This window comes from Orycteropus afer, unplaced genomic scaffold (assembly GCF_000298275.1).
Source record: "Orycteropus afer afer isolate SDZICR_OR568_19922 unplaced genomic scaffold, OryAfe1.0 scaffold00075, whole genome shotgun sequence".
NCBI lineage: Eukaryota > Metazoa > Chordata > Mammalia > Tubulidentata > Orycteropodidae > Orycteropus > Orycteropus afer.
The window spans coordinates 2211483-2225219 of NW_006921662.1; the positions used below are offsets into that span (position 1 = coordinate 2211483).

A 13737-nucleotide genomic window follows, 5' to 3' on the forward strand; every position below is an offset into this window, starting at 1 on the left:
TTGTCAGTGAAGGCAAACATGGGTATATGGGTGGATAGATGGGTGGACAGGTTGAACGATTAGGTGTGTCTATGAAATGGGAAGTGTATCCAAGAACATATATAGGGTTGGCAGACAATTGTTCTGTAAGTTTATTTGAATGATCAGAATTCCCAGGTGTATAGTAGAGTTGACAAGGAGAAGGTTGTGGTCACTGCTTGGTCACAGCTAGCTACCCAGAGGGACCGAGTAGTTGAACCTGCAGGCTTGAGACCATAGTCGCAGGGGACATCAAACTCAATATGTAGGAGATCCTGGATAGAGAGGGAGAACAATGTGGAACAAAACTCAAAATCATTTGGAGAAAAAACTAAAAAAAAAAGGGAACGGGGACCAGATTTGCTGGTCTGATAGAACCTGGTGGAACCACTGAGACTATGGCCCCTAGCTGCCCTTCAGGTCTAGAATTGAACCCATACCTGTGGTTTCCAGCCAAACAGAAGACAGGCATATGAGTTGAACATTTACCTGAGGGAGATACACTCCTTGGAGAGAACAATCATTGAGAAAGAAGGGCTGCCTATGCACAGGGAGACAGCTCAGTGGGCAGGAGTCCATGGAGGGATGGACACTGGGAAGAGGTAACTATGGGGAGGAAGTGGGAGGGGAGCTGTTGCATTGTGGTAAACTGTGGTCAATGTCATGAGACAAAGTATATGTAAACTGCTGTATGGAAAGTGAATTTACCCTGTAAATCTTCACCCAAATCACAATTAATAAAAAAACAAAATGATGTCTGTATTTACTCTCAAATGGTTCAGAAAAACAACAATAACTTTAAGAGACACAAAATGAGAGAGAGAGTGTACTTGTGTGTGGAAGGGGGGAAGAAAGGTATATGTTAGTAATTACTGAATATTGCTGATGGGTACATAAGAGTTCATTGCATTATTCTTGTATCTTTTTTGTGTATTTGAAAAAATGTTTAATGAAAGTTTAAAAAAAAAAAAAATAACAGAGAATAATGAGAATACACATACAGTACAGCTTTGGTCTTTCTATGAGGGCAAATCCTTCCTGGTCAGGGTACTTGAGTTTAGGCTCCCCTTTAAATAGTAGCATTTGAAATTTCAGCAGGAAACAAAATGATAAAAGGAGCTCTCCAGTACCCATTCTCAACACTGCCACACCTATCCCCATTGCTTAACCAACCTGCTCCAAATTCAAAGAATCAACCTACAATTTGAAGCATAACACTCTTCTGGAGAAAAGCATATGTTTTAAATGCAAATGTTAACCAGATGAAATGTGCCAAATGAGAGAATGGAGGCATATTCACTTTGCATTACTTATAAAGCAGTTACACATTTACTTTTGAAAACAAATTTTAAAATTTCTCCAACTCTAAGACACTCTGAGTAACTCAATAACTTCTCAATAAATGATAACAAATGTCGTTAAATAATATGTCAATAAATGTCAATAAACAAATGAACAGAGGCAACATCCATTTTATAGCAAGTTTTCTTTGTATCATATTAATTCTTAAGTAATTTTTTCCTATAAACATTTCTTTAGAATCACTAGGGGTTCTGGTGGTGCAGTGACTAAGCACTTGCCTGTTAACCAAAAGGTCAGCAATGTGAACCCACCAGCCACTCCACAGGAGAAAGATGAAGCAGTGTGCTTTCATTAAGATTTCAGCCTTAGAAAACCTTGGAGCAGTTCTACCCTGTCCTACAGGGTTGCTATGAATGAGAAATGACTTGATGGCAGTGGGGTTTTTTTGTTTTATAGATTCTAACTTGATCAATGTCCACATTATTTTTATTGTGATTTGGGTGAAAGTTTACAGAGCAAATTCATTTTCCACACAGCAGTTTATACATATTTTCTCTCATGACACGGACTGCAATTTCCTACAATGACAGACTCCTATTTTTGTAGAATATATTTGGATTTCTGGTTCATCAAGACATTTTATTGAAAGTTAATCTTTAGGACTCTTCCTTTTGACTATCTAGCAAACCAAATCCTAGGTCCACAGTCAGGAGAATCACTCTCACCTGCCTGCTAAGGCAAAGTAGGTAATATAAACAATTGACAGGACTGGTAGATACTGTAAAGAGAATAGCAGAAACTGTGGCAATCTGGCAAGGTCATGCCACTACCAGGAATCTGCTGGTTTCAGCCTAATGTTGCCATAGGGAAGTACAAGGCCATTTGGGAATACCAGGTATTTCCAAAAACCTGAAATTTGAATTTTATGCAAAAGTTACTATACAATATAAGGTTAGCAACATCTCTAAAAGTTTTTAAGACACCATGTTGTAAAACTAAACACCTACAAACATTTCTACTCAGGGTCACCAGTTCACAAATTTACCTTAACACAGTAATACATGTTCAAAAACTCAAGTTCTAGTTCAATGACAGAAAAGGGCACACACTAATCAAACTGAATTTTTTGGCATCCTATTTAATGTATGAAGTTCCCACATTAGTTAACTGTAATATTTAATTTTATAAAAATAAACCCAGAAAAATTAGTCTTTAAAAGAAGTCAGTCCTTTCAAGAAAAAGTCTACTATGTTACTAATAAGTCTGTAAATCAAATTGCTGCTGCTATGTGTGTGTGTGGGGGAGTACATGCATATACATGTATGCATACATACTTTATATGTATATAAAGTAGAATTATTTTTCAACTTACTTGGATTTAAAGTAAATAAAAAAGAAAACACCCAAATTAGAGGGTCTTAACTTTTTTTAGTATCCCAAGCATAGCAAACTACAAAAGAAACATACAGCTTATCTATACTGCGCTTATTTTTTTTACCACAAATACTCACCTAAGGATGCATAGACAAATTTTGCCTCCTGATGTGAGTCTGCAGAATCCAAATCTCTGTTTACTTTCGATGTCTGTCAGTACAAAGGTAAAGTGCTGTCCAACTTGATTTTGAGACACCCTATAATACAGTAACAATATAAAAAATTAAATCTTCTGTGAGAATTTCTTAAAGAATAGAAAATATAGAATATATTTATAGTGATATTGTTTTCACCTTTCTAATTAGCTGGTTCTCAGAATCAGAACAGTGTTCTAAAACTAAAGTCAGTGTGGTATGTGTAAACTAGCTCATGGGTCAAACATCAAAATAAGCTGTAATGTTTTTTAGACCTAGCAGTTCAGCATATCTAATCACTTTTTGAGAAATCTTACGATTTTCTGCCATAAGTTTTCACATGTCTAAAAATTCTGACAAAAACTCTCATACATTCTCAAAACACTATCATTTGAAATGCTGCAAGAGAGAAACTAGGACATGATGACTAAGACCTTTTGCTCAACTCTAGCCTCTTTTCCTGATTCCTCTAAGAAGCTTAGAGAGAAAACCATGTTGCTTTCCTCTAATGGCAACCACTAACAACTCTGTTTAATAACTTCTGTTGACATCCCATTGACTAGAGTACTATACAAAACAATACTGGTAATTTTTTAGCATTTTCTTTTAGAGCTACCATATACAGGGGAATAAATTTCCAAATAACAATAGGACTGATTTCTAAAAAAAGAAAAGAGATTAAAAAAAAAGCTTACTGGCTAAGCTGTAAAGACTCTTAGCTAATTTTTGAACTGTATGTCATATTACCATGATACTGCAGTATAAGGCTCAATGTAATAATATATGGATTCATTATATTTATTTAAAATATATGTTTTCTGGTTATATATCCTTGCCATTAGACACACATAATCTGCTTCCCTATCCCAAATTAAAATTTCTGTGACACCTGAATTTTGGTTTTGAAATAGCCAAACAGATTTGGTTTTGAAATAGCCAAACAGATAGGAAACAGGAATTAAAATACTTTACTGCTAGTAGGCTGATACTTCAAGCTGTTCTCAGTTGTCAGGAATATTCAATTTTAAATGCTAAACATTTAACAAATATATTTTTAAGTGGACACTTTCTCAGAAAACGTCTTACAAATAATTTCAAAAACAATCCCCAATGCCTACTGTGCCTTTTTGAACCCAACACTCATAATATCCTTTCATAGCTTTTTCGCATTTTATCCTTACTGTTTGAAAACTACAACTTTAGGAGGGCACTAACTGCCCACAAGTGAGGTAGAACAACGAGGATCATTCATCAGCAACATTCATTAGTATCACATCCCATCATTAAGAAGGTGTTATCTTTAGTATAATAAAATTTTAGATTCTGACTAATCTTTACCTGAGCAAAATATTTCCCTAAAATCAAATTTTCTTTGAAAAACTCTTCATAGCACACTCTTTAAAAAACTGATAATAGGGTGAGAAAATTACAGGAATAACAATAAATCATCTGTTACTATACTCAAAGGAGTATGTATTCTATGTACATACTCAACTAAACACTGGTAATACTCTTAGTTCAGTGTTTGGTCAGTGAAATGTAAACATAATGAGATTTTCAATACTGTTAGAAAGGTTTTCCTGAATCCTTTGATAATACCGCACTATTGGGAAACAACTAGTTATAAGTTTTACAAATTACTCAGATGGTCTTTTCAGTCAGGGTGAAGTGAGATAGAAGCCAGGATATATAGATCTAATATTTAAAAACATAATTCTAAGGTTTTGGTCAAGAACATTTTTTTTTTAATCTACTAGTGCTTAGAATATGTACCTGAAGAACAAAGTGAAGAAACAGAACCTATTGGCAGTACTGCTTTAAAACTTCTCAGTGACCACAGAAGAGAAAACAAAAGACGAAATGATATAGAAGTTCTTCATTCCAAGTACCATTTAATTTTGAATCTCTAGACATTTTTGTTAGAAGCAGTGAAGAGAAAGTCTATTAGATTTTATAAAAAAAAAAGAACATCTAATAATTTTAAAGTGTGCACTATGACGAGCTAAAGTTATTTTAAATGATGACTTATACTGTACCTTTCAACGTCAAAGGGGAAACAGAACTTTGGCACACTCTGTAGTACTTCCTACAAATGCAAATTAAAATAAATAAATAAAGCTTTAAAGTATCTTTCTAAATGCAGTTAAAACTTTTCTTGAAACATTTTCTAGAAAGAAAAAAGGTTTTGTTTTATATTTTCCCTTAAGAAAAATAGCACAGGTTCCTAGACCAAAATAATTGATTATTAAAAAGGAATTAAGTTTGTGCTTTGGCAGATTGCACTGACAATGCCACGGAAACCCCAGGAGGGAAAGGCCTGGCCTGAAGGGTATTAACACCCTTCACATCCCCGCTGGGATTCCCTTCAACAAGGCCATATGGATTTTACAAGAAGCACTGCACCATATGGGTAAGCTACGTCTGCTGCTACTTGTACCACAGACTAGCCACAGGGACTTCTGACAGATCCTGGCTCAAAAATATAAATGTTGTTTCAATTAAAATGCAGGCAGAGAAAAGGGAATGAAGTTGGCAGCAGAATGAATTACTGAGAGGTATAACAACTCTACATATCACACAGTCAAATGGTTTAAAAAAAAAAAAAAAAAACTTTCTATAGTTAAAGAAACAGTCATTTATATGGTTCCACCCTGATAAATTCAATAACAGTAACACTAAGTTTTATATCAAATAATATTCTTAAAGAAATGTGTATCTAAAAGTAAGACTTTAAACAGAAACAATAAAACTTCTATTTGGACACTATCATTTAATAACTGCCTAGTATTGAAAATCAATGTTTTAATTAAGCACAGAAAATAACTTTATTGCTTTTGAAACCTATGATGAGTTTATAGTTACTATAAAATAATATGAAATTTTCTAAAAATCACACTCATTAATGAAAAATGAAAGGGCAAATAATTGTCACCTATTTGGCAAAAAAAAAAAACAGAAAAAGATCTATTTCCTTATAACTGAAAAACAACTTAAAATTAACTGCAATTCAAAACTTTATATCACAAGCTAATCTCACAGAAGTTTGAAACCAGGTAATTTTATAAGGCAAAGCAGAGAATTATGAGAATGTTTTCTATTTAGGAAAAAAAAATACATATATATATATATAGAGAGAGAGAGAGAGAGAGAGAGCAGTACTCATTTCTAAAAAAGAAATACCTGACCTACTATCTCTTTACCAATAAAACTTCTACCCAGAGAAATCATCAATATCTAAACAGTTAAACCTTATATGTAAATATAGTATTGGGTGTTTTAAAATATTTTTTTTTACATTTTTTAAAAATGTAGACTGCAGTAAGGTATCAACAAAAAATGAAACGTTGTAAACGTGACAACAGAAATACCTAGGACAGTTCGAAGACCTTAACTCACTGAAGAAGAGAGAAAAGCATCATCGAAAAAAGCAACCTTTTACCTTGAGGATTGGTACACTGATTTGCTTAAGTACGTTTGTTTCAAAGAATGAGCACAGACCTCATATATAGAGGAAGCTAAATTATATAACTACTGACAGTATTTTGTTAAATGTAATTAAAAGAGCCACTAAATTTTAAATAAATTACTTAGACTGAAAGCCAGTTTATTACACAAGAGAATAGTTCATTTGACCATTGCTTAATCTTTATCTTGTGCTGTGTAAAGTGAATCCATTTATCCTATTTACTACACACATGGACACAATTTAGATATCCTCCTACAAAACTACTTACACAATTTCTGTAATACTAAAGAATATATCGCCAAAGTCCAATGTCTACCTCTAAACACACCCAAATTAATGATATATTTCACATCGATTTTAACACTGAAAAAGAATGCGTCCCAGTTAGGTGCCTAACGTTCCACACCCTCCCCCTCCCTTCTTTCCCAACACACATGCACACACTTCTGCAAAACAGCCTCAGCTCGCTTCCCAACTGGCAGAAGCATCCCTCAGGGGACAAGTCTTTAAACCTCCGCACTCTTTAAAATTCAACCAGCCAGCAGGTCTATAGACTAGTGTATAAACAGTATAGACAAAAAAAATCCTCTCTCAGCTTATGTCAGTGACAAAGCAGCTCAGCAGTTGACTGTTTCTCCCCTGACAGTATAAGCTGGGTTTACACAGATCAATAGCTGAAGTCCTACCTAGCTCCCAGGGCTCGATTTTCTTCCTTAATTACAGGTGCTATTCAAACTGAAGTTAAAAAAGAAAAGAGAGAGAGAAAGAGTTGGAAGGAGGAATAAGATGCATGCAAATTGCCTTTTTTTTTTTTTTTTGATCCTTTTAGCAGTAACTGTCCATTGAAAATGATATTTTTTATATTTACTGGAAAAGTGTTAATAAAGGCTAGTATTTCCACCATACAGTTTTTGATGTGACACAAACATACACACACACATTAAAAAAAAAAATTCTAGGTTGGCATTCAGAGATTATGTGAAAGGTTTAAGATAACTGTCTTCAGAAGTTATCAGCTTCCCCTTTTTCTACAGGCTCTTGTTTTTAAGAGAAGCACCTAATTTCTTTAACACCAAAATTATTTGGGTTTTCAGAATTTTATTTCTCAAAAATATTTATACTCAAAAATACTTTTATACAAAAAAAGAGGATATTCACTAGCACATGTCAAATGCTAAAAATCAAAAGTAGAAAAACTAAAAAGATATAAAAAGCAAAATACAAGGGATAGTGACATTTTCAGATCTGAATATGCCCTTAAAACAACAACAACAAAAATCTACACTCATATTAAAGACTGGAATAAGAACTGATGAAGATTTATACAATGATATTTGGTCCCATATCAATGCACCTCTATTAATAAGCATTATAATCAAATTAACTTTGTAAGAAAGAAGAGCGTAAACTACTAGTGTTACAGTGGTACCATAATTCTTTATCCCAGGAGGACATCATTTAGCACTATAAACTGATCAAATAAAAAGGGAAACAAGCATTTTGGAAGAATCAATTTTTTACAAAATATGTAACATTTACCTCCTGATCAACTGATCATCTCCTACCTTATCCTGAAATACTGGTGTTCTCTCTTCCATATTTTTCTCTTTTCCCTTCTCAGTAATGTCCACTGCCTGGGCAATCTCATCTATACCCATGGTTTCAACTATCATTGCAGATTAGTAACTACGAAATTTCTTAGTCTTGTAGTTTAAACATTTCTGTGAACTCCAAAATCATACTTCTAATTACCTTACTGGTATCACTTTTTCAAATGTTCCCCAGACATTTCAACTTAAAATGTCCCTAACAGAAGTCTTCTTTCAGTTATAGTCCTTATCACCAACAATGGCAGTACTATTGACCTTGTTACCCAAACCAAAACCATGGGAGTCATCTAGACCCCTCCCCTTCCCTGATGCCCATATATAATCAATCATTCATCAAGTTTTGTTACATCAACTTCATAGATATATTGCTCCCATGGTTCCCAATGGGAAGGAAGGTTAAGAAAACTGGAAGAAAAATAAGAAGGTATCAGAATTATTTGAGAGGATTTCTCAAAACACATTTGATTGTCTACACTTAGACTCTGTTCCTACATGGTTCCTCAACTACGGCAGTTTGAACCTACCAGCCACTCTGCAAGAAGAAAATGAGGCAGTCTGCTTCCATAAAGATTTACTACCTTGGAAACCCTATGGGGCAGTTCTACTCTGTCCTAAAGAGTTGCTGTGAGTTGGAATCAACTCAATGGCAGGAGATTTTTTTTTGTTGTTTTCAATATCAGTTAGGATGCTTGCCATATATGTTGTTATTATTAGTCACCATCGAGTCAGCTCCAGTTTGTGGTGACTCTATTTGCAACATAAAAAAATGTTGCTTGGTCTTATGTCATCTTCATGATCACTGACATGTTTGAGTCCACAGTTGTAGCTACTGTGTATGCCTTTGACCTAGGTGGTTCATCTTCCAGTATTATATCAGACAATATTCTGCTGCGACCCACTGGGTTTTCACTAGCTAATTTTCAGAAAGAAAACGAGGCTTTTCTTCCAAGACTGTCTTAGTTGGACGTTCTTGTTCTGGTTACCTCGTGCCACTCTGACAAGAACATACCACAAACGGGATGGCTTGAACAAACAGGAATTTATTCTCTCACAGTTTGGAGGCTTTAAGTCCAAGTTCAAAGTGCCAGGCTCTAGGGGCTGGGTGAAAGCACCTCAACCTTGGGGCTTCAGCTCTGCCTTCTGTTCCCAGCCCACTGAAGCTGGACGCTTTTCTTCACTCAGCTGGCTGCTGAGGCTGACAAACCCAAGGTTGACAAGTAAAAAGCACAGTCTCAATATTACTAAACCACACAGCAGGCTGTTAATTCAAGTCCCTTGAAAGTCCCAAGGTCGGCAGAGCATGGCAGGCTGCTGAACAATGACACAGCTACATGGAGGGTTCAAGCGTGCCATTAGCTAGAGACCATTCCCAAAGATGCTTCTTATATACAGGAACCAGACTATATCCCTAAGGCAGCTACTCAGCTGCTCACAGTAGATCCTACCATGGAGTTGATTGCCAGTCTCATCACGCCAGCTGCCCAGCCACTCAACCAGACCCAGCCAAGTTGACACACAACCTTAACTACCACAGCTCCAATGAAATTTGTCCACCATCAGTGACCCTATTGTTATTTGAAATACTAGTGGCATAGTTCCCAGCATTACAGCAACATACAAGCCACTACAGTGTAATAAACTGACAGATAAAAGTGGTGGCTGATGTATACAAGGAATAATTATTCCCTTATACCAAGAAACAACAAAGCAGATTTGTATAGGGGCTAATTAATTCAGCATCTTCTTCAAGGACTCAGGAGCCATTGTACTGCTCTACTGTCCTTGGCAGCTTTGTCCTCTACTCTTGGTCACAAAATGAGCTGCCAGAGTTCAGCACATCGCATGAAGATATAGCAGTGTCTAGTGAAAATAGTATCACTTTCTTTGAGCCTCTTGGAGAGGAAACCTTTCCAGAATCCTCACTTGATAACTTTCCTATTATATGTCATAAGAAGATCACAAACCACTACTAAACTAACCACTAGCATGGAAAATTGTTACTTATGCTCGCAAGCTAGGTTAGAACAAAAGTCAAAATTCAAACCCACTCACTTTCCACTAATCATGACATATGTAAATATAAAGAAGTTTGTGTGAAGTATTGTATTTTCTTCTGTAAGACTGCTCACAATATTAATCAATAAGAATTATATATATATTAAGTTTTCAAGAAAAATATAAAAATATTGTATAAGGACAGTTTTCAAATGTGCATAATTTTACTCTTATGAATAACAATTTCAGAATCATTCTGCAATAATAAGGTGGGTATTGTGGTTATTTAAGAATAAAATAATGTTTGTTATCTTCATTTAATGTGTATTTTTTTTTCATAGGTATATTGCTCCCATGGTTTTTTTTTTTTTCAAGCAGCTATTAGGTTATTTGGACATAAATAATTATTTGTACCTAATCACTTAATAAACAGAATTGCTAAGCATTTCTTCTGGCCTAGAGGCACCATGATAAAATTACTGAGACACTAAAGGCACCATGAACCAACAATCTTTGGGAGCTTCTAATGGAGAAAAACTAACAATGTAATATCATTAAGAGCCTTGGGTTATATCTCCTCCATCAGCTGGAACTTCAGCTCCCCTATAAGTTTGATAAGCATAATGCTATATTAAATATTCAAAGTGCTCTTTCATAAACACTCACTAAAGAATAAAACACAAGGCATTAGCATAAATACATCCCTAGTTCAGAAACAGTGAGTACAACCCTAATCCTTGTACAGATACAGTTGATATCTCAGGGGAAATTATCCCACTTAAGTATACATCCACTTCACATTCTATCCTCTACTTCTACTGTCACTTCAAGAGATGCGTTCTCCAATTTTCTAGGGATATTATGGACCTGTCAAACGTTCAGAACTGATCTGAAATCTGGATGATATCTAACCAAGTACACAAAAGTCTCAGTTTCTAGTCAAATATGTATTTACTGAGCATCTGTGATTACAAACCAGCATCATTAGTACATAACCAAAAAGCAAACAAAACTCACTGCCATCAAGTCAACTCAAACTCATAACAATCCTATAGGACAGAGAAGAACTGCCCCGTAGGGTTTCTAAGGCTGTAAATCTTTATGGAAAAAGATTGCCACATCTTTCTTCTGCAGAATGGCTGGTGGGTTTGAATTGCTGAGCTAATAATGGTTAGCAGCCAAATGCCTTAATCACTGTAGCACTAGAGCTCCTTCATCAGTGAATAGTTCCAGAACATTTACAGTGTATGTATAATATCTCAGTTTCTATTTTCATACATAGCTCTTTTCATATTTAGGGAAATAGAAATATTCTTAACATGAATATATTTACTTATATACATTAACCACTGGCATAGAAAATGGTTACCTATGCTTGCAAACTAGGTTAGAACAAAAGTCAAAATTCAAACCCACTCACTTACCACTAAGCATGATATATATAAATATAAAGAAGTTTGTGTAAAGTATCATATTTTCTTCTGTAAGACTGCTCACAATAGTATTAATCAGGTAAGAATTATATACATACTAAGTTTTCAAGAAAACATGAACATATTTACTTAAAAATTTTTAAGATTTAGTTGGATTAAAACAAAACCACAAAAACTCTTTAAAATTTATAATCTATAATAACCAGAATTTCAAGTTGGGGAGAAGAAATTATATAAAATAAAATTATACATAATTACTGTGTAATGCTTCAGGTTCCAAGAGAAGTAAAACTCATTCTAGCACTAAGATGCCAAAAGGGAACACAGAGGTAAATAAAAAGACCCCATTCTCATAATTGCACTTAAAGAGTCATTTTAAATCATAATGAAGTTGTATGGAATTCAGAAACCTGAAAAATTTCTTAAAAGCTGGATAGTGTTTCATGCAAATGGTTAAATTAAACAGATCTATTTACCAGTATGCTTACCTATATACATTTGGGTTACTGGAAAATTCTAAGTACAGAAGAATGAAAATGTGTATAGTGAAAACACAAATAAGACAGCATTCCCTGATGGTATAAAGCATCATGCAAATTTCTTGAAATGGCATCTACTGAAGCAGAATTACTTGCATTATCCTTTGAAACCAACTTGGTGCCATAATCCTCATTTGCTACCCCATTTCCTTACTAGATTTTCAAAGAATGCCTGAATCATCCATATTTTTGGTATCAAGACATCAAAAAAGTTAAATGTTTTATCCTTCAGTTAAGGACACCTGGTGGGGCAATAGTCACAAATTTGACTGCTAACCAAAAGTTAGTAGTTTGAACCCACCAGCTACTCCACAGGACAAAAGACATGGCAATCTGTTCCTATAAAGATTACCCTATGGGGCAGTTCTACTGTGTCCTATATGGTAATTATGAGTTGGAATCATGTGAACGGCACACAACAACAAAAACAACCCTAAGTTAAAAACAGAAAATGATTAATATGAAGCACTAACATGTCTTTAATGTTTACTTTTTCTTCTTTACATTTAATCAACCAAAAATGTGCATAAATACATGAATCATTACATCACCAAAATCAATTAAAGTAATACTTATAAGTAGGATTCTTTCCATTAAGGAAAAATAAAATGAATAAGAAAAGGGAGATATTCTTAAAAATTTGATATAACCCGCTGCCTCAAACCTTTAATGTAACCAATCACACAAACCTTCCAAAGAGGTTTGATCATTCACCTATTACCTAGATAATAAAGGTTGCAATAGAGAGGCTTCAATTTCTAACTCAATGTAAAAAAGTAACAAGTTTTCTAAGTTTTCTTGTTTAAATATTAATCAAGCTCCACGTCAGTTTTTATGATTCCAGAAGAAAAATATTTCTTTAGTAAAATGCAAAGAAAGAGGTTCTTTTTCATTCAATGGGGTAGTAAATATCTGTTCTGGGTGTGCCACATATATAGAAGACCATGACATCTGTGAACAGGGATACTCTTCCTTATTCCTTTCAAATTTCCATGTCTTTGGTTCCTTTTCTTACCTAACAGACCCTCGAGAACAATTTTGAATTGAAATCGTAAGAGTTCATATGATTAAAGGCTTGTTTCCAACATATATGAAGGACTCTTAAAATTCAAAAATGATACTTTAAAAAAATAGTGTTCAGGAAGGGTTTTTTATTGTAGAACCCAAGAAATTTAGAGAAAACTTACTGTATGTTTTTCAAAAACAACATAAATAAAACAAAACTGGTAACCATTACTTTGGATGCTAAATGGATATACACAAATAGAACACTAGCTACAAATACATTAAAAATCTTCCACTTATTAATATATTTATTATTCTCTGAGTAATCTTCCATTTATAAATATACCTAAGTATACTGTGCAATTTGGTCAACATCTGAAGCTATGTAATATGGCTTTGGTCTTGCTTCATCAAACTCAGCATTCTTAGCTCTCCAGAGTAACATAATTTTAAAAATTCCAAACATAAAAGGCAACTAAATAAAATAAAGTATTGAAAAAAACCCTAAACTTACTTCTCAATAACTACATCTCTGTACAATGAGGAATGGTATTCCACTCCTGCCCCCCCCCAAAAAAACTAAAAAGATACTACACATGTCCAAGAATGTAAGCATTAAAATATAAATGTCACACACCAATACAATTTGAAAAAGGTAAAAGTCAAATACGTAATTTTCACACACATTTTTAAACAAAATAAATAAATATTTAAATAACTACTTCTATAACCCACAACTCATCTGTCACTTTGTCACACTGGTGGTTTGCATGACGCGGGAAGCTACTCCACCAGTATTTC

At 34.3% G+C, this 13737-nt stretch overlaps 1 protein-coding gene across 1 annotated transcript in view; it reads right to left on the reverse strand.

Moving 5' to 3' along the window:
- DENND1B (DENN domain containing 1B) overlaps nucleotides 1–13737 on the reverse strand; it is a 464228-nt gene that overhangs the window by 256279 nt on the left and 194212 nt on the right. The window contains exons 4-5 of the mRNA XM_007941084.2: nucleotides 4925–4974; nucleotides 2832–2951 (exon numbers count right to left, since the gene is read on the reverse strand). Of these exons, the coding sequence (XP_007939275.1) occupies nucleotides 2832–2951; nucleotides 4925–4974 (170 nt within the window). The remainder of the gene's footprint in view (nucleotides 1–2831; nucleotides 2952–4924; nucleotides 4975–13737) is intronic.